This window comes from Rousettus aegyptiacus, unplaced genomic scaffold (genome assembly GCF_014176215.1).
Source record: "Rousettus aegyptiacus isolate mRouAeg1 unplaced genomic scaffold, mRouAeg1.p scaffold_m13_p_2, whole genome shotgun sequence".
Taxonomy (NCBI): domain Eukaryota; kingdom Metazoa; phylum Chordata; class Mammalia; order Chiroptera; family Pteropodidae; genus Rousettus; species Rousettus aegyptiacus.
In genome coordinates this window covers 142,930,891-142,958,477 of record NW_023416295.1, presented here as the reverse complement: position 1 = coordinate 142,958,477, position 27,587 = coordinate 142,930,891, and the positions used below count along the sequence as shown (strand labels likewise).

Genomic DNA, 27,587 nt, shown 5'->3' with positions numbered 1-27,587 from the left:
GTAGAAGTGCCCTGGGCAAGATAGTGATTAGACATCTTTTTTAAAAGATTCCACCTTTCCTGATGTTATTAACCATTTCAATTGAATACAGTTTCCTTTGTTTTGACACCATTCTCACCGAACAATCTTCTGATCCTCATTATGGCTTTACACCTAGCTTGCCTATAAGGACAGAATGCATTTGCCAGAAGATAGAGGATCTGTTCCTTGTTACTCAATTTCTTATTGTGTAAATCAGTAAATTGCCATTGTGTCTTATATATCAGTCTCTTGTGAACTCTCTTAGGATAAAGGAGCTTCAGAATTTGATTGCTGTGGACCCTGGTAACTGAAGGCCAGAGCTTGCCCCTTGGCAGACTGAGCACAGCAGCCTGTCCTAAGAGGGCCCCTTGGCAGCCAGTCAGCTGCCGTCCAAGGCCACAACCTGAGCTCAACATACATCTTTCTTTTGGATTTCTAAAGTGTTTACTTATGTGTTCTTCCTTTGTGCTTTTTTTCTTTTTTTTTCTTTTTTTTTAAGAGACATTATAAAATGTTTTTTCACCATAAACTTTTTCAAAGGAAAATATAGACCTTGGACAACTAAAGTTGGGACTTAACCTTTTTTCTTCTTAGGAACTGGCAAACTCATCCGAAAATGTTCTATCAGCTACAGATCTGGACCAGTCAGAAAGCACTCTACAATCCCTGGGTATTGCTCTCTGTTGGAGCTTCTAAGCGTCCCCCGCCCCCACCGAATGTTGGAAAAAAAAAGTTAACAGGCACATTTTTCCTATTGTTTGAAGATAATTGTTTGTTAATTCAAATTTTATATACCTAAAGGAATCTCCCTAGAATACTACTTGGGGTCATATACATTATCACCTTTTTGGAGATTTAGGGTACATATTAGCATATTAAAGATGCTGGGAAGTTTTGCAGTAAGAAACTTGTTTAATTTTGTACTATCTGGATCGCCTGAAATTATTTGATTTCCCCAGTTTCCTTCCCCAATCCCAACCCCCAAATCCCACTTAACAAACATGATTTGGGATGTCTGCTATATACCATCCTTGTTTTATTTTTCCTTTATCTTTTCTGCATCTGATCTGAAACATGGAAATCCAAAAATGGTTTGATAGCATTACCTTAGATTGCATTCCAAGAATAGCTTAGTGCTTAAAAATTATTTTGATTCAGGACAGGGCAAATTCCCCCGAAAGCCCTCCACTGAGAGAAGAAGTATCTTCGGCTGAGAGTGTAGAAGGAATTCAACACATTAAAGTTAGAGTAAAAAGGAAAGTTTATTAGAAAAAGGGTAACACTCTACACACACAGAGCATTAGTCTCTCTCACTCTCAGAGGTAGAGAGTGAGAGAGGGACTAAAGGAGACGACCAAGAGACAGAGTAAAGAGAGTAAAGAGTACCGAGAGAAAGACAGTGAGAGGGACCCCTCGTATTCTGGGCATTCAGTTTATATATCATTCTTTAGTTTCCGTGAGTTATAGTTTAAAGCCTTTGTTTACCTATCTCCTTTGATTTGGACACACAGTGAGGAGGGGAAGGGGAAGAGTATGTAGCCTGAAAGGCCTGCTGGCAGTTGTCAGGCTTTAATCCTAGGTTCCCCACGGTTTTAGCCATAGGGAATGAACAGTTTTATTTGTGTAGGGCAGCCACTTACACACTCTGTTGTTCCTGTTTCGTGTTCACAGGTGTGGGGAATGGGTTGTTAGTAATCCCCGTAGACACCTTCCTTTGTTCTGCAGGTGTCCTCCTGGCCGGGCTGCAGGGCTGATCAGCATGTTGCAGTTTCTGAATGTGTCTTGATTTAACACTTTAGTTATCTTACCTCCTCCCTACTATAATTTGGCCATGAAAATTTTTGAATTTCATTTATTTTTATTACTTATCATGTTTAAAAATAGTACTCATTATAATTAAAGCATTTAGCACATTAAAAAATTAAACTAAATCTCTAAAATAAAGTCTTTCACTTGTATAAGCCATTGTGGCTTTGCTCTGTATTGTCTCAGATGATCTTGGACTATGCCTGTGCACTAGGCAAATCAAATATTATAATTCCTGCCTGGAGAAAAATTACCAGTTCTGAGTGTTCTCGTGATTTGGATAAGACAGTGTGATCAGTTAGCAGCAGGTCCTGGATTAGATCTCTAAATTTCAGTCTCCTAAGTTCAGTACTTTGTTTTTCCACAGTTGCCTTTTAGCCAACCTTTCTAGAGTAGTTCGACTCATTCGTTCATTAATGCCTATTTGTCAGGGCTGTTGTGGTAAGTACTCAAATTAGGAAAAGTTCTTGCACAGAGGTGTTCCTAGTTTAGTGGGATATAGACATAGAGTGATAAGCACTAGTACCCGAGCTACATTGGTTAAAATGCTAGAAAATGCACATGAAAGAATGCTAGATGTTATGTCTCTTTTGGGAAGGTTATGTAAGCGAAGACTTAACAGTTACCGTGTGGTAAAGAATCAGTATTCCTGTGAAGAGAGTTCAGGACTTAACTGATTTGGGGGAGGGGATAGGTCAGGCAAGGGCGCGGAGGCATTGAAGAACCAAATATGTGGGCAGAAGGGTAAGTGGCAAGGAAGGGCAGCAGTGAGGCTAGGATGGCAAGGTGGAGTTAGCACTTGGAGTCCAGACTCCACAGCTCACTAGCTATGTGACTTTTCTGAGCTTCAGTTCCTTACCTTACAGGGCTGTTGTGAGGATGAAATGTAGTCATGCGTAGGTAGTGCCATTATCTTAAATCCTCAAGAGAGAAAGGGAAGTTCAATGAATAAAATATAAAAATGTCAATAAAATGTCATAAAATATCCTGTGCATCAGTATTCAGTGTATGTGAGTTGTCTTTATTTATCTTGCTAAGCTAATTTGATTTGCTGTAGATGGTGAGAAGACCTGAAAAATTTAAACAAGTAATGTGATCAGCTTCTTGTTATGAAAAGATTTACAGCAATCAGCAGAGGAACAAGTTTATGATGCTAAAATAATAGATTCAGTTTTAGACATAAGTAGTTTGAGGCTCCTGTAGTACATTGAGGTATATATCCAATAAGATGACTGTGGAACTGGGAATTTGCCATAGTTAATTGTTTACTTTCAATCTGTATACTTGCTTGACATTGAAGCAAAATACAGGTCTTTTGTTTCATTCCATTATTCCTGGATTCTAGTCCAGTTCAGGTCCATATACTGGACTGTATCCTTGTACAATTAAGGGGAGAACAGGTGGGTGTTGCGGAGTAGGTAGCAGGCTCGGGGGAATACTTTTCAGCTAAGAATGCAACGTTGGACACTCTTGGCAATTGGGATCTTCTCTAGGATGGTCTGTTATGATCCTCATACATATAAGCAAAAATCTCTTTACTGTATGGAACCATTCCAGGGTTTTTTGTGGGGTTGGAGTCCAGATGTAGACTGTGGTGGGCAAATCTCTTAGGGTCAGTGCCCACCACAGAAGCCACCAGAGTTCAATCTGTTCCTTTATGAAGTAGCCATTTTGCTACACTCCTTACTTGTCTAATTGTTCATATTATCTTTTTCAAACCATTACTTAACTGGCCCAGTGGTTTTTAAAAGTTAGCACTTAAATGGCTCTAGATACACTGTCTAGTTAAGACTACAAAACTTGCCTATTGTCATCTGGCTTGATTCATACATTCGTTTCCTGCCCAGTTCCTATAGATGTTTGAATATCATTTGAAAATGAAATGGACCTCGTAGTCTGGAGAAGTATAATAGATCTTGTTATAGCACTGTCTGATATGACGTAGAATTCAGAATGAAATAGGACAGCCATAGACTCCATATAAAGGGACTTCTTTCTGAAAGTAGTTTTCCCCTAAAACATATAAGAATTTGCTTTAGACTGATGTTTGTCTGCTTATTTGATGCAACACTTCATGTTTTATAAAATTTATATGACAGAAGCTGTTTCTTACTGTTTAAGCTGCATTAAGTCTTAGGAGACTTAACATTTATTGAGGCTTTAAGTTATTAGCAAAATCTTGTAGATTTTATTTAGAATCAGTAAGACAACAACAAAATAGAACCTTTTTTGTTTTGAATGCTTGTCGAATACAACCTTTGTTCAAATGTATTTACATTGTGCGTGGACTGCCACTGGTACTTCTTACTGTTATTCACCCCTGGTTTTGCCAGCATAAAATTAATTTCTATTGCTTTGAGAATAGGGCATCTTTCTTTTTCTTTCCTAGCATTGTTTTACTTATAATATGAACGATTTGGATATCTTAACTGTTAAGGTAGAATTTTGCTTAGTAGAAATCAAACCATTTCCAGAGTTTGTTATAAAGAATAGAAAGTTTTTTTTTCTACTGAATAATTTGTGTTTGTATGTTATTTCAGTTTCTGTTACTATGGCAATGACGGCAGGGACTACCACCACCTTTCCCATGAGCAACCATACCCGGGAAAGAGTGACTGTGGCCAAGCTCACACTGGAGAATTTTTACAGCAACCTAATTTTACAGCATGAAGAGAGAGAAACCAGGTATAGTAAAGGCTAGTCAGAATTTTCTGTTTAGTTAAATAAGCTGTTATTCTGTGAGCAAAGTGTAAACATGTTATCTATTCATTATATAAATATTGTAGGTTCCTGTGTTGTTTTTAAGTTTTCTATTCTGACAATGGACCTAGTTACTTGTTTTATTTTTTCAGAATAGTTTCTTGTCCTGTGCACTCATACACTTATTTCAAATGTCAATTGATGTTTTAAACAAAATGTTTCAAACCATGAAATTATGATATACCTTTATACTTTATTTTAGGGGGATAAGTTGTGAATAATTGACTTTAGTCCAAAAACATTTATAATGTTATATGTACTAAGTGGGAATGGAAGAATTAAAAAATAAAAGATGTTTCAATTTCAGGAAATTTATATGAAAGAGTGAAAAGTATCACTAAGAGAAGGAGGGCAAAGAACATAGAGATTGCTTTTGTCTAAGGCAACTGGGAGGGCTTCATAATGGTGGTGGTGGTTAAACAAGGCTCCTAAGGAAGAGTTCTATTTATACATATGGAAGAGAGAGAAGAAAGATAAAAGAGCAGGAGGAAGAATATTAGAGACAAAAGAAGTCACCTTCAGTGCTAGGTCAGACAACATTGGATTTCAGCATTTCCTGGGGGCCTTGATGCTTTGTTAGTGTAGCTATACTCATGGTAGTAGAGAGCCTCTGTGAGTTTTGAACAGAAGATAAATGATCACAAGTGTTTCTCTAGAAGAGTACTTTAATTGTGTTTTATAGAGTGGACTGTGAGAGGAGGGATTAGAAACAGGAAAGGCTAGTGATGTAGTCCAGGCAAATAGAAAGGAGGCTTGAATTAGGATGGTGAAAGCAACAATAGAGAAGAACTGATGGGTGAGAAAGATCGGAAGAACATGGAAACTAGCCAAATATGAAATGTGAGAGAAACAAGTAAATACTGGCTTAGATACGTCACGTCTGGGCAAACAGAGAGTGATGCAACTTCAGTGAAATAGGATTCAAGAAGACTCATGTTTTGAACTTAATTTTGGACGGGTCTAACTGCAGATTAGACATAGCTGAGGAGAGAATTAGAACTAGAAAATAAAACAGTTATTCAGAGGTCCATCTATAGAGTCAGATTAAGAAAATATGAGAGTTAAGAAACAGAGAATAGTGAGAAAAGCTAGTGTTATTTTTAACCAAAGCTCCTAAAGGAAGAAAGGAAAGAGAATGGTGTGTATCATCAGCAGAAATTCCAAAAGATTCAATTCAGGCAGGGGGAAATTGATCACGAACAGAAGATCTAAATGTTAATATGTGGGATAAATCCCAACAAAAATTGACTGTTAAAAACAACGTCAACAACAATATTGACTTAAGCATTTAAATAATAGAATTAAATCTTTTCTAATAGTAGACTATCAGTCAGGAGGGAAGTAAATAGAACTAAAGTGTTGTGTTCTTAGATATCTTCTCATCTCTAAGGATAGAGATACAATCAAGAGAGTGGGTCAAGATTGATTAATTTCAGACTTTGACAAGATGTACATGTTATAATTTCTAAGGTAGCTACTAAATGAATAAAATTAAAGTTTGTAACTTTCACAAAATAAGTTAGAAATAAATCAGAATATATAAATAGTTAACACTAATTGTAAAGGTCATGGAAGTCTCTTGAAGTGTTCAAATAGATCATCAAGGGAGAGTGAACAAAGTAGAAGAGAGCCAAGGAAAGACAGACCTGCACTTTTTCAGGAGGTAGACACCTAAGTTATTCATCAGAATTTTAAAGGTTCATTGTCTTTTCTTGCTGAAACCTTAAAGTAATTCGGTTCTCCCCTCTATTTCCAAACAAAGGAAAGTAAGAATAAAAGAATTGGCTGTTATTTAAAAAAAAAAAAAAAAAAAAAAAAAGGCAGTCTCAACTTGGTGGTGCTATGGAAGTCATATTAAACAGTCAGCTCCTATTTCCAAAAGTTTATACTTTAAGAAAACATGATGAATTTTTAAGGCTTAACTAATTGGATAAATACATAAGGCAAATAAAGTGCCAATCAACAAAACATAAGAGCATTTTAGGAGGAAAATTTTTTTAAAAGGTATAAGAGAAAGTCACAGTTGTTCACATCAGGTTGTGGTGGAAATGGGTGAAAAGTTAACTGCCTCTTTTCCCAGAATGAGGGATGCATTTATGAAGTGTTAGTCTTGATGAGGATAGAAAAGGGGGCAGTATAGATTTGACAGTAGAATAAAGTTGCTTGTGTGTTGATATCCCTCCTAGATTAATGGTTCTCTTACCCTTTGGATTCTTTCTGCAGAGGAGAAAACCCAAAATCATTCAGCAAGCAGCTCTGCAGTGCCCATAAGGTACATGATGGCAGGCACAGAATCTGATGTTAGGAGCCTATTCCATTCTAAGGTTGTGCTTAGGGGAATGATACGTAAGCAAAGGATAAAAATCAGTGTGATAGCACCAAGGTTCTTATTACAAATGCCGAGGAAGTGGGTGAAGAATGTGTTATTAGATCTCATCTTCTCCTTGGTTGGTAATTTTCCTTAAGGAAGAAAAAGAAGTGATCTTAATAATGGGTTAGTAAAGAGCTTGCCTTTGGACATATTGTCGTGAATAAATACCAAACAATGTGTATTATGGTTTCAGTCCTCAACCCTATGCCCTTGTGGATAAATCCTAGAAAGTTAATCTTATTCTAACATACTCCAAAACTAATTGGGAAAACCTCTCTCAGGTTTATCTTGAGGAAAAACCAATGTGATAGAAATAAAATATTCACATGGAAATGAGTTGCAAAGTTTGTACCACGACCATTTCTCTAGTTACTTCACGCATCCTGTCTCTACCATCCTCTCCGAAAATGCTCAGCTTTACTAATTCCAAGGGTACAATTTAAAATAATAACCGAACTTGGCTATACCTAGAAAAGTGAATGAGTTACTTTTTATATTCGTATATGACTTTCCAATTTACAAAGAATTAGAATAAAATACACTCAATTGCATTGAAAATCTTTCCTCGATGGATTAGGAAATCAAGGTTTGACTTTAAGTGAATGGTTTAAACAAGTTCATTAAGCTAAGTGTTAGAATCAGGATCCAAACAGGGATATCCACCTTAAATGTTATACTTTAATCGTTATAGTTACCTTTATATAGTTTTAACATAAATATTGATAAATGTTAATGATTTTAGTTATGTCCTTTGAACATTAGATAACATTATTATAACATCATTAAATATTAGTCACCTTTGCTAACAATTCATTTAGGTGGCTTTAGAAGTAAAATTTTCGTTTGGCTAGTATGAGAAAGCTAAATCTGAATTAGATTTATATTTTGAGAAAGAAAACTATTCTTAGTGATTATTTTGGTTTAAGTTGAAAGTTTTTTTTAAGCATAGCAAATTGAAGTAGTAAACTTGACTAAATAAATGTATATTTCTTAAATGGGAATAGTAATATATTTACAATTTAAATTATTATTATTTTTCTTACTAAGGCAGAAGAAATTAGAAGTGGCCATGGAAGAAGAAGGACTGGCAGATGAAGAGGTAAAGTCAGCTGTCATTACTGTGACTGTAGTTAACAATACTGTATTATGTACTTGAAAATTGCTGAGAGTGGACCTTAAATGTTTTTACTGCAAAAAAAAAAATGTTATATGGGGTGATAAATATATTAACTAACCTTATTGTGGTAATCATTTCACAATGTATACATGTATCAAATCACGTTGTTTGCCTTAAACTTATACAATGTTTGTTAGATGTCAATTATATCTGAATAAAGGTGAGGGGAAACAATAATTACTATACAAAAATACCCCAAGTGACTTTTGCATTTATTGATATCAGATGATTTTATAACTTAGGTAATGTGGATTTCATCATTTGAATACGGGCTTCTTACTTTGTTGCTAGGATTGATATCTTGAAAAGGAGGCAGCTTCTTTTTTCAAATTCCAAGAACATAGATTTCATGAACAGCATCTACAGTATTCTAGTTTTGTGGAACAAGAAGAGGGCTCCAAGAAGAATCAATCAGTTGTCAAATCATCTCACATTTTTTGTAAATATATTTCCTAAAACTGTCCAGTTCTGTAGTCTAATGCCACTACCCTAGTTTTAAACTAACACATATTGCATGTGAAGAGAAGCTGCCCCCCAACTGGTTTTTTCCCCACTAATCTTGGCCCCACTCCCACCTACGGTTTTCTTGCACACTGCAACTAGAGCTGCCTGGCCAAAGACAAATTGGATCATGTCCCACTTGTTAATTCCCTTCATTGGCCCCTGGGTACTCTCAGGATAAGGGCAAATTCTTTAACATTGGTGTTCAAGACCCCTTACAGTTTGGCCTCGCTTATCTCTCTCTAGCCTCAGCCCTTGTCACCCCACCCCCATGCTGACCAGCAGTATTGGATTACTTTACTGTGCTCTTGCCTGTGGCCCTTTTCACATGCTGTTTCTGCCACTTGGAACTTCCCTACTCCTGCCTGACACCCATTATTCTTCGAGAAGCTTTAGTTTTCACTTTAGGCATCGCTTCTGCTAGAAAATCTTCCCTAATCTCTTGAGGTGCTCCTTCTACATTCTGCCATAACACTGTTTCTGTCCCTGTGGTAGCCTTACCAGCTTCCTGCAGTGAAACTCCATAATGACTTATTTAGCATTACATCTTCAAAGCTGGCAGAGGACAAGAATAAATATTTGGAGAATACATGAACAATGGCTCTTTCCCTCAAAAGGACTTAACAGATTAGAAGGAGAGATTACATATGAGGGTGTGTAAAAGTATGTATACATGATGAAATGTGACAAACTAAAAATACAGAGATTTTCCCCCCCTAATTCACAGGATCAGAAAAGGTTACATGGAAGAGGTAACAATTGATTTGAATCTTTAAAAAGTAGGTAGAATATACATTCAGGTTAAGAGGTATATACAAAATGATTAATGTGTATGCAGGATAATGAATAATAAAGGGTACAGTCAAGGAAATAATACAGTAAATTGGCAGCACATAATGGAAAGCTAGGCTTGGAATAGTTCACTAAGGCGATAAGGAGATACAACCTAGATGAATTAAACAGTTTTTAATGATCCGGGAAGTATTTATATGTATTTGAAGAGTAGTCTTCCAAATTCTGATTTGAAATCAGACTGTTATCTAATCTGCCATGCACCTTTCCTAGGACTGTACCTGTTTTTGTTTAATATTTGCAATATTAAATGACACAATATTTTATGATTTATACCAAAGGTGGTTACTTTGTTAAATCAGTTGACTCAATTTAGAAAACTAAAATATTACTATTTTAAAAATATTTATATTCTTTAAATTTTAAGTGAGAAAGGTAATGATTTAGATACATATATCAGTTTGTAGAGAAAAGAAACAGCACATCTTTTCTCATTTTTATTCATTAGTATTAATGACTTTTTTATTAACAACCTTGTAGTTATATTAGTATATATTATACATCATTATATTGATATAGAAATCTTATGTATAAGGTCTTAATTTGAAATCTAGAGATTACAAAAAGTAGATGCACAAGAGCCCGAGGAAGGAACACAAATGAGAGAAGTCGATCAGGTGGGTGTCATAATGTCATCGTAGGTTACTTTCTTTTGATCTCACATACTTTGTCTATTCATTCATAGGAATTTTTTTTACTTCTAAAATAAATAGATTTTTTTCCTTTTTCAAAAATATTTGATACAGTTTACCTTTTGATAAAGTTACATCACTTTCTACTTTACTAAAAGAAAACCAGAGCACCAGCCCAATTATACACATCACCTGGTGACTGGCATCAGTGATAGAGTCTGATGATTTAGAGAACTGATACCCATCAAATGGGGACTGTCACTGTTGACCTAATATTTTTCAAGAGAAACTTGAAATATAGACTTTTATGTGAAATCACTCACTTTTTAAAATACTGGCAAGTATTCAGATGTTTTAAAATAACTTACAGGCCAAGTTGACTATAGTTTGTAGCTTCCAGTTCGCAATCTTTGGTCTCTGCACCAGGAAGTACAAAGTGCATGAGGATAATTTTCTTTATTCTTCTAAACGACTTGTAGAAAATGTGAGATGATTTTTCCCCTAAAAATAGTCAGTGGCCCATAATAATCATTTATAAAACTAAGATTTTTCAGTAAAGATGTTTTAATTCCATAAGTGCTTATTATTAGGCCCCAGGCTAGGACCCAGATTATGTCAAATTCTACAGAAAAAAACACACACTGTCAACCTAATATAAAATATGTTGGAATTATCTTTATGTGAGATCTATCTTTTCAAAATAAAATTGTTTTATAAAAATCTAGCTTTTAAATGAAAGTGAGTATTCATCCTTAAACTCATTCTGTAACAGAAAGTTATTGTGAAATCTTTTGTGAAAGCTAATTGTAAAAACTGAACCAAAAAAATAGCCATAAAAAGTATGTATACTGAGCTGAAGTTGCTAGCTGAACCCTTTCAAATCCCAAAACTTCTGTATATATTATACCTTATACAAAAACTAGGCACCCACAAATTTAAGCACCTACAAATTGAGGGTTTGAGTAACACCCATTTAAAAAGGAATGGAGGAAAGAAGAAAGCAATATATTTCTAGTTTCATGTCACTTAAGAAAATCCCATCAAACATGGAATATTATTAGCTCTAATGGAAAACCAAAATAGGCAAGTTTACACTTGCTTAGCCAAAAGGCAGAGAAGCAATGAAAATAGGCAAGTTTAAACTGCAGAAGAGAGCCATGACAAATTAAGCCTGTCCACAGATTTTGTTGTCCTTTTTGGAGGGGAAAGAATGTGATGACCGCAAAAATGTTACTTGTTTTTCAAGGCAACTTAATCTGTACAAGTTGTAAGCAGATATGTCAACTTACTTTTTTTTTATCGATTTTTAAAAAATTGGAACTTACTTCAGCTACCTCTGCACTTCAACATGGACTTTAAGATTAATATCATGGAATAGACTTTTTGAAAATAATATAACAGTGCAATAGTTGATATCCTACTTTTGTAGGGTCCTGTATTCCACACACTTGTGATTTTCCCCTTTTTGTCATTAAATAGCTTTCTCCAACTACATAAACATTGTTTACTTACTGCATTACACAACCTATCAGATACTAATGAACATTATTTTCTTTAGCTCTGTCAGTTTTGAACATAATTTATGAAATTGCCACAATGTTATCTTTTCCATTTAGATTAGACAGATTTCTGAAACTTTATCCATCTGTATTGTTTTATAATTCATAAAGTCAGAAATTCAGAATGTCTCAATTTTTTATTTATGTAATTTTGTCTTTACTACTTTGAAAAACTACTATAGTGCCACCATGTGGCTTTTTTAAATTATAGTCTTAAATTTAAAACCAACTTCTTTGAAAACATCTTTTTGTTTTACTAGTAATTCAGTTATTAATTTTTTAAACTGTTAGTCAAAAGGCATTTTTGAATAAAATAAATAGTCTTCGCTGTCCACATCATTGACATGCCTGAATGTGTAACTTCATTTAGCTGTTTAAATTTGTGTAAATTGAAGGCATAATTTTAAAACGATTAACTTTGTTAGAAGTATCAGAATTCCATTGCACTAATGATACATAATTACGTATTTCTGATTAATAGTTCACTTTACCCTTTTTTAAAAACAGACACAGGGTCAGGAAGGGACTGTTTAGTGGGTTATACCTGAGCTGCATTTAGGAGTAGTGTTTCTGAGCTGTTATGGTTATTTTGACTTGTGTCCTCCTTAGAACTAAACAACTGAAAACTTGATAGGGTTCAGATGAAGGTGAACAGGGGTTTAATTTCTTCACTGATTTTGTTTACTTCTACTAGGAGCTTTGTCAAAAAACAGAATTTTGTTTGGTGAGGGGAAAAATGAAATATATGACAATGAAATAAATGCCCTTTCTAAATGTAACTTTCATGTAGTTCATATTGTTTCTTATTAATGCTAGTGATCTTTTGGTGATTTTTGAAGAACGAATTATGAAATTTCTGACATGAATATTTTAATGAATTCTTTGTATAGTTATTTTTTGTTGCAATTTCATAGTTTCAGGAAGTTGTATGCTAAGTCTCAAGCGGTTTATTAAAATTCATCCAAGAATAAATTCTACCATAAGTAAATTTCTACGGAAACATAGCTGTTGTGTTATTTTGGTTATCACATCTTAGTAATTGTGACAGAACAACCTTGGAATTTAGGGAATTGAAGCAAAGTAGATTTCTTGATAATAAAAATCAATATCAGACTGCTGTTGGCATTTCTTAAAGTTTAATTTTTATATTAGTATTAAATGAGAGATGAAAGAATATGATAAACTAGTTAAGATGAAATATTTAATGGAGTATACCTCAGGAATAATTTATCAGTGCTTAAAATTTTTGTAAAGTTCTCTTTAGATTTTTAATTCTTTTCATGCTTAATAAATACCTGACTTTGATAAATAAGTTATATCACTAGTATATACTATTTAAGATACTTCACCCCCATTTTTATGTGTGTCATCTTTATTTATAATACTGTAGGTTTTCTTTGAAATAATCTGCTTTTAAAGTAATCATTTTAAACTGTCTTTTTTTTTTTTTTTAATAGAAAAAGTTACGCCGATCACAACATGCTCGCAAGGAAACAGAGTTTTTACGACTCAAGAGGACCAGGCTTGGCTTGGATGATTTTGAGTCTCTGAAAGTTATAGGAAGAGGAGCATTTGGAGAGGTGTGATTCTTTTTAAAAGAAGTCCTTGCTATTGAAAATATGTATCTAAAGATAGTTTAAAATATGTATTAAAATAGTTTAATAGAATTCCTAAATTGTTGTCAATGGCAAATTGCAACATTGCTTTCTTTAAAGGAACTTACCTTTTGCTCCTAAATTAACAGTAGTGACTAACATTTATAATATGATCAATTTTTACATTTTAGGTTAGGTTGGTCCAGAAGAAAGACACAGGCCATATCTATGCAATGAAGATATTGAGAAAATCTGATATGCTTGAAAAAGAGCAGGTATGTTCTTTAACACATGTAACCAAAGGAACATCCACTGACTAAGAACATCCGCTGACTAGGTATTAGAGTAAGAGTTGATATTGGAATTTTTTGAAAAAAATCTGGGCATCTTACTATATAATCTATTAATCTCTTGATAGCCTGTTTCATTATTTCTTGATATAGCTAAAATGTCTTCTAAATTTATAATCTAAATATGTATTAGTCTGTTCAGGCTGCCATGACAAAATACCACAGATAGGGTGCATAAAACAACAGAAATTTATTTTCTCACAGTTATGGAGAGTGGAAATCTAACATCAAGATTCTGACAGGGTTCAGTTTTTGGTGAGGGCTTTATTCCTGGCTTGCAGGTAGCTGCTGTATCATTAAGTCACCACGTAGCCTTTCCTGGGTTTGTGCACACAGAGAGTGTGAGGTCACTGGTGTCTCTTTATAAGGATAGGAACACTACTCCTCATAACCTCATTTAACCTTAATTACCTCCTTAGAGGCCTCATCTCTAAATCTAGTTATGCATCTGAATTTGGAGAAAACACAAACATTCATTCTGTAACAAAATACCTTCAGTGAAAATAAAGGACAGTTCTTACTACCCTCAGTTCCTATCATATCAAAAAAGCAAATTCTCAGGAGAATTTGATGATTTTAGTTGTTTCCTAAATCTATAAGATTTAGGAAAGAGTTTCATACCCTGGGCTCTATCTCTGTTTTCCGTGACTTTAGTTTACAGAGTGGCCACAAATCTGAACTCATCAATGGTGTTATTTTATGTATTCACTCACCTGTATACACGCTATAGAAATCTAAATTCAATGCTAGTAAAGGACTCAACGGTGGGGGTACAGAGGAAGATGGACCTTTCTGAACCAAATGCTTTATTTCAGTCTTTTAATCCCCACCTGAAACTCATTTTGTTATTACAACAATAAAATATAAATTTATTTAAATATGGCCCACTTGAATTTTTATTTCATTCTTTTACGTTATTTCTATTTCGTTCATTCAACAAGCATGTATATGCTAGGTTCTGGAATATAGTGGTTAACAGGACAGACCCGATCTTTGTTCTTTTATTGTAGTGGGGAAAATGGGCAGACAGCTATTTAAAATAGTCATGATTGATTAGTCCTATGAAGAAAGTTTTTATAAAAGGATAAAGTGATGCGGATGTTTGGGGTTTGGGAGGAAGAATTTGATCAGGAAAGATTTCTCTGAGGAGGGAGTATTTGCTGAGAGAATAATGAGAATGACATATGAAGATCTGGCAGAACAAATATCCAGGTAATAAATGCAGAGGCCTGCTCAAAGAAGAGGAAGAAGCCATTATGGCTAGAATTAAGTGAGGGGAAGAGTGGTTGGAGATGAAGTGGGAGAGGTAGGCAGGGACCAGATCTTGTAGGGCTTTGAAGACCAAGATGCAGAGTTTGGGTTGTATTCCAAACAAAATGGGAAGACACTGTTTTGTTTAAACAGGGGAGTGGCATGTCTGTTTGATGTTCTACAAAGATGAATCAGTTCCTTTGCTTGCTTATAGGAGAAATAACAGTTGAAGTAGGGAGATCAGTCGAAAGACTGTATAGCAGTTCCAGCTAGTTTGTAATTGCGGCTTATACTGGGGTTACAAGAGTAAAGCCGAAGAAAAGTTGGATAGATTAAGTATATGTTTAATGGAAGAGCCAGCAAGTATTTTTGTGATGTACTCTATGTTCTGGGGTGAGAGGAGGGACAAGGGTAGTAAGGAAAAGGGAAGAACCGAGGGTAATACCTATAGTTTTACATAGAAATGGAGTGTATAATGGTAACATTTTCTGATTTAGAAAAGACCGAGGAAGGAATAGGTTTGAGTACAATGGGAATCAAAAGTTCTTTTTGTGGCATATTAAATTTGAGCTGCCTCTTAGATATCCAAGTAGACATATTAAGTTGACAGTTGGCTAGAATATGGGGAAAGATTGACTGGAAATGTAATTTGGAAGCCATCAAAATATCAGTAGTATTTAAAGTAATAGAACAAAATAAAATTGCCAGGGAACAAATATAGAGAAGAAAAGGGAGCCTGGATCCAAGTCCTAGGGAATGCTAGGCAGAGAAGACCCAGAGAGAACATCTAATCAGATAAGGGGACCTAGGAGAATATTTTGGAAGCCAAAAGAAGAAAGTGTATGAAGGAGGAGGTTAGTGGCAACTATGTTGAATGTTACTAAGAGAGAAAGAGAAACAGAGACCACTGGATGTCACAATGTGGAGATTTTGAATACTTTGGCAAAGATAGTTCCAATGTACTGGAGGGCAGAAGCCTAACTGAACTGATGGAAAGAAAATGGGATGGGAGTAGAGATAGTGGAGTATAGATAAATCTTTCACATGAACCAGAACCAAGAATAGATTGGTAAAGTGAGATTTAGGGTTAAAAGGATGTTTTGAGTTTTTTCCCCTTGGCAGGAAATGTTTCAATGATGATTGGAATGATCTATTAGAAAGAGAAAAATTGACGATGCAAGAGAAAGAGGGCAAGAAATTAGAGCAGTACAGTACACTGGAGGACAGAGGAGGTGCTCTCCAATAGGAGTAGGGACCTGTTCATTAAAACAGGAAGGAAAATTAGAGAAAATCGGAACAAACACTGTGTAATTGATCTGATGGTATAAAATGCTAAGTTCCTGCCTGAGTGCATCAGCTTGGGGGAAGAGAGGGAAAGATAGTTTATTGGAGGCGTAAGGAGAGAGTTGTGAAATAGTTATAACTTGAAGTGTTGGGAAGCAGACTTGCTAGGGAAATACAGTTGAATGCCCACTGAGATTTGTAATCATGAATGTAAAGTGAAACCAGTGGATATAATTAGGTGATTTTTCTCTAGTAATACTTAGACAGATATTGGGGGTTAACTCAGGTTAGTGTTTTGCCAGACAGATACAATAGAGGGGGAGAAGGACAAAGAAGTTCACGGTGTTTGCAAATTTTGAGTGATCATACAGATGGAATTTAGGCTGGGTAGAGAAATAAATGAAGTTATGAGGGGAGTAAGAGAGAAAAAAGTGGTAGGGTCCATGGAATGCAGATCGAAGTGTAAAAATAATAGACCTGAAAAATTAAAGGTAGAGATCAGAAAGAGTTCCTTAAAATTGAGATTTTTAGAGGGAGTATAATGACGATGAGGAGGACAAGAAGGTGATGAGTTGTAGTGGAAGAAAAGGTTATCGTAGGTGAGAAGTCGTCAAGGAACTGCATTGATAGGCTATTTATTTGATGGTTCTTTCTTATGGATATTGAAATCCACCCATGAGTGGAAAGGATGTAAAGGAGATTGGTGAGCTGTAAGCTGAAGTGAAGTCATAAATGAATGAGGGGGATTGACCAGGATTCTGGAAATGATAGCGATGAGGAAGGATGATGGTCGATGTAGTCTCAGCATGCACTTCAGAGGAGCTGGAGGGAAGGAGAGTGTCACAAGCAGCACCAATGAGAATGAGCAGAAAACCTACCCCCTCACTAGGTAATATGTGAGAGAAAAATGGGCCACTCCTGAGAACTCATTCTGCAGGGAGACAGAACTCTCAGTGGACAGCCTGGTTTCATTTAGTCTGAGAAGGTGATAGGAACCATCCAGAGATCAGGTGATAGGGGACTTTGTTGAAGACAGACTGATTGCAGGACAGGTTTGCGAGGCTAGGAGGGTTGACATATTGCGTTGTTCTAGAGAATTATAGGTAATGATGGGAATAAGAGTCTGAGTCAAGATGTAGAGCTTTAGAGACAAGGAGGTATAAACAGAAACCATGCCATAGTAGAATTAGTCCTGGATAGGTTTTTAGAGGAAGGACAAAAGGCAGCAGTTATTTCCAGGTATAGTCTTTATTTACTAGCTACTTTATTTAGTAGCCACATGTGGCCACTGGGCACTTAAACGTAGCTAGTCTGAGCTATATGCTATGAATGGAAAATGCACACTAATTTTTGAAGACTTGGTACTCTCCCCCCCCCCAAGAAAAGAGTAAAATAGCACAATAATTTTTATATTATTATGTACTGAAATGATAACATTTTAGCTATATGGGGCTACATAAACTATATTATTAAAAATAATTTCACCTATTGGAAAAAATCAATAATTTCACTTTATTTTTCTTTTTTACTTTTTATGTGGCTTTTAGAAAATTTAAAATTACATATGCAGTTTGCATTATATTTCTTTTGGACTGCCCTAGTCTAGAATATTTTGCCAGAGGTTGAAGAGCTTCTGACCACTCTTTGTTCTTATGTAGGGATCATCTCATTGGAGCCAAACATTGAGTCTGTTTCACATTTTGAGGTTCCCCCCCCCCCAACCCCTACATAAATTAATCAGCGTTTGTCATCATCAAATTTAATTTTAGAAAACCTTTTCCTATTTAATTCTAATACGACATTATTTTAAGTTTTTATCACATTTACTTTAATGTTAACCACCTCACAAAATTAAGTAGCACCTTCTCATCCTACTATTGTGATAAACTCTCCAGGTTATGTGGGTAATACTTCCTAACCTTTGGAAACATAGTTCCATTTTGAAAACATATCCTGTAATCTGGCTTTAAGATATTTAAAAATAGTCAACAAAATTTTAAGGTTTTTCCTTTACCATCTTAAAATGCTTTGTAAAAGGCAATAGGTAAGAATTTTGATACCAGTGTTTACTTTATAAAACAGAGTCAGAGAGATAAAGTTTTTTTATGCCAGAAAACAAGTTTTTAGTTTTCAACTTTTATTCTTACTTTTGATTTCAGAGCATTTACCACACTAGGTAATAAAACAGTAATCTCAAATAGTCATATTTTAAGCAGATCACATTTTATTATCATGAAAAGGTATACAAAATCGGGTTCTTGTGTGTTTTCAGTCAGAAGTCATAATGGTGCACAATGAGATAGTAAAAGCATAAAATGAAATCTTATTGTTAATCTTTGAAGAAAAAAACATATAAATATGTTAATGCAAAAGCATCTGAAAATTGATTATACAACCCCACAAATTACTCAGTTTATAAAATTTTTCAACCTATAAAATGTTCACATAATCATATCCCTAGTAATTGTGTGTCTGACAAGTCAGCAAAATGCTACACGAATGTGCTGTAGATCATATTTATAGATATTATAGAGGTTTTATGTTATAACAAAATAATATCGTTATTACAAACTTTTCTACTTCCGCCAAATGGTTAAAGACCAAGTCAGGCCCTTGTTTGACTAGTAACAGTTAAAAGTAGTTTGCTAAGGACCCTGACTTTGTCATACCAATCTATAGAGTATTGCTTACTACTTTTAACTTCTAAAAGTCAGACTAGGGCCCTAAATTTATATAAAACCAGGATCCCTGGCTAGGTGGAGAATCTAGTTAGAAAGTTTTTACCAAAAAAAAAAAAAAAAAAAAAGTTTTTACACTAATTATTTTTCTGCCTCAGAGGCTTCAACTTTTCCCCTATTATGCCTGTGGATCCTGCCATTTCAAATCAAATCAGAAGTTCTTAATAAGAATATGAACATGCATCTATGTTTCAAATCTTTTCTAAAACCAGTTTTCCTTTGTGACTTTTAAGGAACTGGATAGATAATTGTTAGGAGATAAGCTTGAAAAATGTGTGATGTGTTACAATTATTTTTTTCAAAATACATTTATCTAGGTGGCTCATATTCGAGCAGAAAGAGATATTTTGGTAGAAGCAGATGGTGCCTGGGTGGTGAAGATGTTTTACAGTTTCCAAGATAAGAGGAACCTTTATCTAATCATGGAATTTCTCCCTGGAGGTAAAAACAAACATAACAGCAATGACAGACTGACACAAGCAAATCATTATATGTAATTATAATTTTATTAAGTTTCTGTTTATATCTCTAGCCCTGAGATTTTACATTGTTAGTCATGGTTTTCCAGTAATTCCTCCCATAATAATGTTAATTTTAAAAACAAATCAGATTATTTTGAGAGAATGATAAAGTTTACTGTATATAAATCTAGAGTTAAAAACAATAAGTCACTAAAGAAAAAGACAATATATTGAAGAGAAACTCTGACTAGTCTATAAATATGTAGGAAAATGTTCAGCCTCACCCATATTCAGGGAAATGCAAATTAAAACAAGAATGAGATACCATTTCATATTCATGTGCTTAATAAACACATTAAAAGTCCAATGAGGCTATGTGGCTTCTCAGATACGTAAATTAATCTCTAACCCTTATGGAGAACACTACAGATTATTAGTAAAGTGGAAAATGCATGTATCTTACAATCTGGCAATTCCACAACCAGTTGTATTCCCTAGAGATTCAACCCCCAAATGGGCATAAGAGAACTGTAAAAGGATGCTCATTGCAGTGTTGTCCTGATAGGAAAAAACTGAATGCAAGGTAAATGTATGCCAGTAGAAGAATGGATAAACAAAATGTGGCATAATTATAGGATGAAATATCTTACAGTATTTAAAAGTCAAGAGCTCTATCCATTTCAACAGTAAGATCTCAGGAACAGAGTGAAGTAATAAAGCAAGCTGTGGGATAGTGTGTAAGTGAAACCATTTCCCACAAAAGACTAAATTCATAGATTAATGTATATGAGAACATTTTTAAAATAAGCTGGAAGGATACACACCGAAACAAATCCATGATAATGGTTACTTAGCAAAAGGGGAAAGTGGAATAGAATGAGAATTGAGGACAAAGAATATTTCTGCATGTCATTTTTTAAAAAAAGATTTGAAACATCATGAAAAAATATTAACAGTTGTTAATTCTGAGTTGTAAGTTCACCAGTGTTTGTTCTTTGCCGCCTTTTAAAGAAAAAATTCCTTGACAATAAAAATAAAATCTAGAGGTCTTTTACTGGGTTAATTTCCTATTTTTGCTGGCCCAAAGAGCTCTCTGAGTGTTTTTGAAACTTGAATTTGAAAGAATTTCTCATTCCCAGGTACGCTTACTGATTCATTTTTCCAGTTTGACATGTTTTCCTTAGCAACTTACTCTGGATGTTGAGATATTACTTCTTTTATAATCTCTGATTTGATTTCACGTACTTTCTACCTTAACCCATTAAATGTCATGAAACTTTTGCTTATGCAATGACATTTTTTTCATTTGGCCCCAGATATGGTTGGATATATACTGAGTAAGTCATGAAATGCAAAAATCAGGCATATATTATATAGATACAAAGAAAGCTTTTACAGGGTATTATTCCCTTTTGAGGCATTTCCAACACATACTTAACTTTCCTTTATTTTTCCTTTATAGGTGACATGATGACGTTGCTAATGAAGAAAGATACCTTGACAGAAGAGGAAACACAGTTCTACATTTCAGAGACTGTTCTGGCAATAGATGCGATCCACCAGTTGGGTTTTATCCATCGTGACATTAAACCAGACAACCTTTTGTTGGATGCCAAGGCATGTCAATAAACTGGTGAATTATTTGATTGGAGTAGTAGAGCTGATTTTGTGATTGGAAATGGACAACTGCAATGTATATTATTGCTAAATTCCATTATTTCATAGAACGATGCAATAGGAGAGGACTCAAATGAAATGACATTAAGGGAATATGGCCAGCTATCTTTTTATCTTCCATTTTCTACTTTTTAAAATTATCATCATCAAATATTTATAATTTTACATTTTACTTTTATGAATTCTAAGACTTTATTATAATTGTATTTAAAAGAATAGTTTATAATAAAGCTTTGTTTCAAAGTTAATATAATTATTGGTTTTACTAGTTTTTTAATATTTTTATCTAGGGTCATGTGAAATTATCTGATTTTGGGTTATGCACGGGATTAAAGAAAGCTCACAGGACCGAATTCTACAGAAACCTTACACACAATCCACCAAGTGACTTCTGTAAGTTTGGGGTTTTTTTTCCAGGTTAAAGTTGCATAGCGGGACTAATTTAACACTATTGAGAACTGAAGGTTCTCTCTCTGTCCTCCCTCCTTAAATCAATGTATTTTAAATGTATGTGTGCGAATTTGTTTTGGGGTAAGAGTTTTTCTCTCATCACGACAAATCTGTCTTGTTCAAATTAGCATTTCAGAACATGAACTCAAAGAGGAAAGCAGAAACATGGAAGAAAAACAGGAGACAACTGGTGAGTTAGCTAGTGTTTTTAAGAAAGACTTTTGTGCCCCATTCCTAAAATCTTACTAGTTTTTGCGTATTTTGTATCTTTCACAGTGATTATTACTGACTTTGTAACAGTGATAGAGCTTATTCTGGGATGATAGTTTTCTTAGTTTCTCTGTAATGTTTCTTTGCCTATAAAGTAAAATGCTGATTTTTACTTTATAATTTAACTTTTGAGTATTTTATCAAGCATATCTATAACTAAGTAATCTGTCTGTTTCCTAGTAATTCACACTTTATATAAAACTCACTGAGATAAGTGTGATTGTAGTGAATGCCTTGTGATTTCCATTTTCTGTACCCATCCTGATAAAACAAATATTAATCAGCACATGTAAGGTGGTTGTGTTTCTAAGAACTTCTTTATAGACAAAGTTAGGAATCTTGGCGTGTTAATAGTCTTACAATAAATAGAATTAGAAAGGAGACTATAACCACAGATAAACTTAAATTACTCCTTTAGGGTGGAATAACACTATTTTTAAGCCCGCACTATTTCTCTATTACTTAGCAAATCTAAGAATTGCTCCTTTTGAAGTCTTTTCCCTTATGCTGTTAACTAGGTCTTTGAACATTCTCAAGGTTACAAATGTGTCTTTTGACTTTCTTTTTCCTGTATAGTGCTTAGCACAAAGACACACTATAAATATTTGTTAAATTCAACCAAGTGATAGAAATGATAATAATTCAGCATGCCCTCAGGAAGATAGACTGAAATATAATAGTCTGATGCCTTTTAAACCAAATAAAATGACCATTGCATTATTGAGCTCATTCTCTCATTAATTAGTCCAGGTAATTGGAGGCTTCCTGTGCTTGTAAAACATTTTGGTGTTTTTAAAAATTTGAAAAATGTTTGAAAAATGTATTTACTATGCATTAATGACAGAAACTCCTTTCTACTTTTAAATGTGTCACTTTTAGATCAGATTTTAAAATTGAGAAAAGAATTGGCAGTATTTCCTACTTTTAAAGGGAAATTTGAATATTGATTGCTTAAATATGGTGGGAATTCTGTATACGCCCATTACAGAATATTTACAGAGATTTATTCATGTGCACATTTTACTATTCTCGTGGTCATCATCATGATTCATATAGTACTTCTCAGGGGAAAGGTAGAGGGGACTCTGTTGGTATTTGGGCCAGGAAATTCCTTTAGAACCTGTATCCTTTGCCCACTGAATGCTAATCATGTCCTCCCCTAGGTCATTGAAATGACAAAATCTGTTGTCACATATTTTCAAATGGCCCATAGAGTACTACCCCTAGTTGAGAACTATTTCCTTAAAAAAATTGTTTTTGTAAGATTTCATATTAATTAGGAGTGAAAAACTACATAGCTTCCTAATATGAGCAGTGGCCTGGAATCAGGTTCATAATGAAAATACTTGATGTTTGTAATAGTAGGTTGTAGTTTACAAAGCACATTTCTTTTATCTTGATATCAACTGTTTAGGCAGATACTGTTATTCCAATTTTATGTAAGTGGAAACTGAGGTTCAGAGAGGTTGAATAACCTGCTAAGAACACAATAGTGAGTGGGGAAGCCAGGCCTACTGGGCTCAACTTTTTTATTCTTTTTGAAAGAGATTTAGGGCTAAATATATAACTAATTTAGTTGAGCTTCTTGGGAGTGGGGGTGGTGGAAATCATATCTTAACATTATCCAATTCAGTACCTATCATTTAAGCTTATACATAATAAACATGTGAAACGAGTATTAAATGAAGAATTAACTCCTGTGTATATCGCTTTTTACAGTAGTGAGCCATATTCAGATCTTTTAAAAAATATATTAAAAATGCTGGTTTGACAAGCTGTTCCTTTGCAGGCTTATTCCACAGTTGGGACACCAGATTACATAGCACCAGAAGTATTCATGCAGACTGGTTACAACAAATTGTGTGACTGGTGGTCTCTGGGAGTGATTATGTACGAAATGCTAATAGGTATGTTTTATCATCCATTTATGGACACAGTATATACATTTCCTTGAATGCCACTGACTGAACATAATTGCAGATACCGTAGGCTAAAATATCAGAACTCTTTGAAACTGATTTCTTGACATCCCCCCATGTGAAATACACAGTGAATACCAGTGAGCTCCCTAGGAATCCTGTTTCAGGAAGAGGGTATTAATCAGAACTCTCATGTATCAAAATTGTATCTTCATGGCTTTTCAAGTACAAGAGTGGCAGTGCTTTAAATTCTTTATTTGATTGACTGTATTAGACTGTATTAGCAATTTTATTATAAATTGATGACTGGTGGTATTTTTTGTTAAATAGAGCACTTAGGGCTACTTTGTGTCTTGCAACACTTTTTGTATTTATGTATAAGTAGGTATAGCATATTTGATCGTAAAAGCTGATAAAACTTTTGTTTTCTCTTATACCTAGGATACCCGCCTTTCTGCTCTGAAACACCTCAAGAAACATATAGAAAAGTGATGAACTGGAAAGAAACTCTGGTATTTCCTCCAGAGGTGCCTATATCTGAGAAAGCCAAGGATTTAATTCTTAGGTTAGTGGTTAAATCCACAGAGGAGATTTTGATATCTTAAAAATTCACAAGTACATAAAAGATAAATTGCCCATTTCACTTTCGTGGGAGAAAAATGATTACCACTGGTATATGCATTCAAGGAGATCAATGAAGAAAAAGTGTTTAAAAAATTCAAACTCTAAAAAAGAAGTATGCAGAAGAATAAACTAAGAGTTTAGAGGTCTTGTACCGTTTCAAGGGTCACTCATATTAGAATACAATGACCCTATCCCATTAAAGAGGAAAGGGAAAATAAATTGTTAGTAGCAGTTCATACATATCACAAGTCTTTTTATGAAATCTTACCTAACCAAAGGATTTCATTCTCTTTCTCATTTAAGATGAAGTGTTTTGGTACTATTATGAATGGCTAGAAGGAAGATAAATTGGGACAGTTTAGAGAGGAGCCATTGGCAGCATATTATCAAAAATCTTTAAGTTATCTATGATCTTTGACCCAGCAATTCTACTAAGAATTTTGCTTATGCAGATAATCAGATGTGTGTAAAGATTTGGGTATAATATGTTTATTGTGATAACATTTTTAGTAATGAAAATTGAAAACCATCTAAATGTTCAACAATAGTGGACTGGCCAAATAAATCATAATATTTCCATATGCAAATTTTAGAAAATGAAGTTATAGAAATATTTTTAATGACTTGGGAAATTTTTCTCAAAGTTTTAAGTGACAAAAAATCCTAAAATAGTAACTACTGTATCAACACACTATTTTAGAAATTATTATAAAAGACTGAAAGGAAATGTTTTCAAACTGTTTATAGTCGTTATCTCTGAGTAGTGTAATTATAGATGAATTATATCTTCCATATTTTCCACAATAAACAGAGTTAGCTTCAGTAAAGAAAAACAAATATGCAAAATAATGCAAATAGAATATTTTTGGTATAATTTGCATATGATAATGTCTCTATGTCTCTTTTCTAGATTTTGTATTGATTCTGAAAATAGAATTGGAAATAGTGGAGTAGAAGAAATAAAAGGTCATCCTTTTTTCGAAGGTGTAGACTGGGGGCACATCAGGTATGTTCATAGGCTTTGAATGGGAGAGGTCTGAGTAAAAAATAAAAACGAATTTTTAAACCGGATTTAGCGATTAATTTGTCTCTGATTCTGCTAGATTAAATACAAGAAGTAACATTGTTTATGTTATGAAATCAGTGTTTTCTGGATCATATAAGTGAGTGAGACAATAGTGGCTGTAGCTAAATGACTTGTTTTTAGCTAATGTACACTTCAAGGGAAAAATCACATATTGGGAACCTGTTAAGATTTTTATATCCAGAATTACATGATGAAGGCTGTTAGCACAACCAAAATGTATTTACATTTCACATTAGAACATTTAAATTTTGTCCTTTTTTGGATATACCATACTGTGTCTTTTTTATTAATTTATAAGAAGATATAGTACCTTTTTTAAACATTGGAGAATAGTTAAATAATGCAAGTAACTTATAAGAATTTATTTATAGTTGGTCATTGTGAGCATTGGCCTTTATTCAGCTTATGGCCAAACTACCTTCAATATTTCTGGTCTGTTTCCATATAGCAGCAGTTCAGAAATAAAATCTGATCATGCCCTTTCTTTCTTTTGCACTTAGAATAAAATTAAGGATCCTTAACTACGTTTCAGGACTGTGGGGTATGGCTCTTATCTCATCAGTCAGTCCAAGTTGCATCTTATATGATCTTCCCCACTCCTCCCACCTCATAGCTTTGTCGTTTGCTATTCATTCTGAATGAAATACTCTTCTCCTTCCTGCCCTTGTTCCCTGGCCCTACCCCTGCCAAGACAGCTTCTTTTCATCTTTTAAGGCAGTTTATGTATTATTTCCTCCATGTAGATCTTCAGTGGAGCCTCTACTATGAGTTAGGCACTCTACCTATTATAATAATAGCTAATTTTTTGATAATTTATTATATGTCCAGCACTGTTCTAAGTACTTTATGTAAATTTCTTATCCTCATAATAAACCTTATAAAAGAGGTACTATTATTTTCCCTGTTTTATAGATGAGGAAACTCAGGTATAAAGAAGTGATTTGTTTACAATGCCACAGCTAGTAAATGATCTAGCTAGAATTACCAACTAGAATTGGCCTCAGTTTAATCCTGGAGTCTGACTTTTAATTGCTATGTCATACTATACTGTACATATATCATGTCATTGAACAGAACTGCTTTTCTCCCTTTGTACAATTAGAAGGGTGCTTAGAGACTGCCAGTCCAATTTCTTTGTTTCATGATGAGGAAACAGTGGCAGAGCAGAGACTTATCTGCCTAAGATTGTGCTGCTAATGAAAAGAGATTAGATCTGAGGGCACAAGGGTCTATGGTTCTTTCCACTTAACTAATATAAATTTATTAAGTATAAGTAAGTTGAAATAATTCTGGGAAAAAAGACATACATGTTTTTACATAATTTTGTAAACTTATCACTTAATCAATCCAATAAATATTTGTTGAAAATACAGAAGCAATGAAAATTGGTAGCTTGTTTTAACTTTTTCTATACTTAAACATGTTTAGCCTAAGAAGACATTTTCATGACTGATATTTTTAATGTAATGCCCCTGATTCCCTTAAAATTTAAATGACTGAGAAGTTTTTATTTTACTTATTTTTAGTTTTAGTTTTTCATTTTTTATTTTTTTTGACTGAGAAGTTTTTAGATTCAGATTTCATCACAAATATGTAGTTCCTTCACCCTTTGAGCCCCTTATTTTCCCAAATAACTTTCAATTTATGGATCCTCTCCTAGAAGAATTTCATTTCTTAATTAGGTAGGATATAGTCCCTACAATACCCAGCTTACTTTATATGATTGTAAAATCTTTTAAATAAAATCTCTTCTGTTCTACTTTCTCTTTTATTAACATAGGTTTTCCATAAAAAAAAAAAAAAAGTAAATCGTGGTACAAAGAAATAAAAATTCCAAGTAAATGATAATATTTTAATAAAAAACTATTATTTCACCTACAAAGTCCACTTAACTATTTTAAAAAATCTACAGTAACTTTCCTTGGTTCTTATAGTATCTATAGAACAGCATGAAGAATTTTCAAGTAGAATTAGTTTTGAAAAATTAAGAGTTCAAGAAAATTTACCATGGTTGCTCAATACCATTTCATAGGGAAAGGCCAGCAGCAATCCCTATAGAAATCAAGAGCATCGATGATACTTCAAATTTTGATGACTTTCCTGAGTCTGATATTTTACAACCAGGTAAGATAATCCACAATACAGCTAAACTATTAAAAGTCTATGAAGATGATGATGTTTTCACTAATGAAATTCCTTTGC

General features: G+C 34.0%; 1 protein-coding gene across 2 annotated transcripts in view; it reads left to right on the top strand.

Annotated features, from left to right (window-relative positions):
• Positions 1-27,587, top strand: part of STK38L (serine/threonine kinase 38 like) — a 71,224-nt gene that overhangs the window by 39,976 nt on the left and 3,661 nt on the right. Inside the window, exons 2-13 of one of the 2 annotated variants that reach the window (XM_016119263.2) lie at positions 4,368-4,512; positions 8,006-8,057; positions 13,137-13,259; positions 13,466-13,549; positions 19,215-19,338; positions 20,821-20,975; positions 21,326-21,428; positions 21,614-21,675; positions 23,545-23,662; positions 24,116-24,239; positions 25,209-25,304; positions 27,418-27,509. In XM_016119263.2, coding sequence (XP_015974749.2) covers positions 4,379-4,512; positions 8,006-8,057; positions 13,137-13,259; positions 13,466-13,549; positions 19,215-19,338; positions 20,821-20,975; positions 21,326-21,428; positions 21,614-21,675; positions 23,545-23,662; positions 24,116-24,239; positions 25,209-25,304; positions 27,418-27,509 — 1,267 coding nt within the window. In that variant the 5' untranslated portion in view covers positions 4,368-4,378. Of the gene's footprint in view, positions 1-4,367; positions 4,513-6,412; positions 6,860-8,005; positions 8,058-13,136; positions 13,260-13,465; positions 13,550-19,214; positions 19,339-20,820; positions 20,976-21,325; positions 21,429-21,613; positions 21,676-23,544; positions 23,663-24,115; positions 24,240-25,208; positions 25,305-27,417; positions 27,510-27,587 lie in introns of those variants that run through there. The other variant, XM_036236774.1, reaches the window with a different exon arrangement.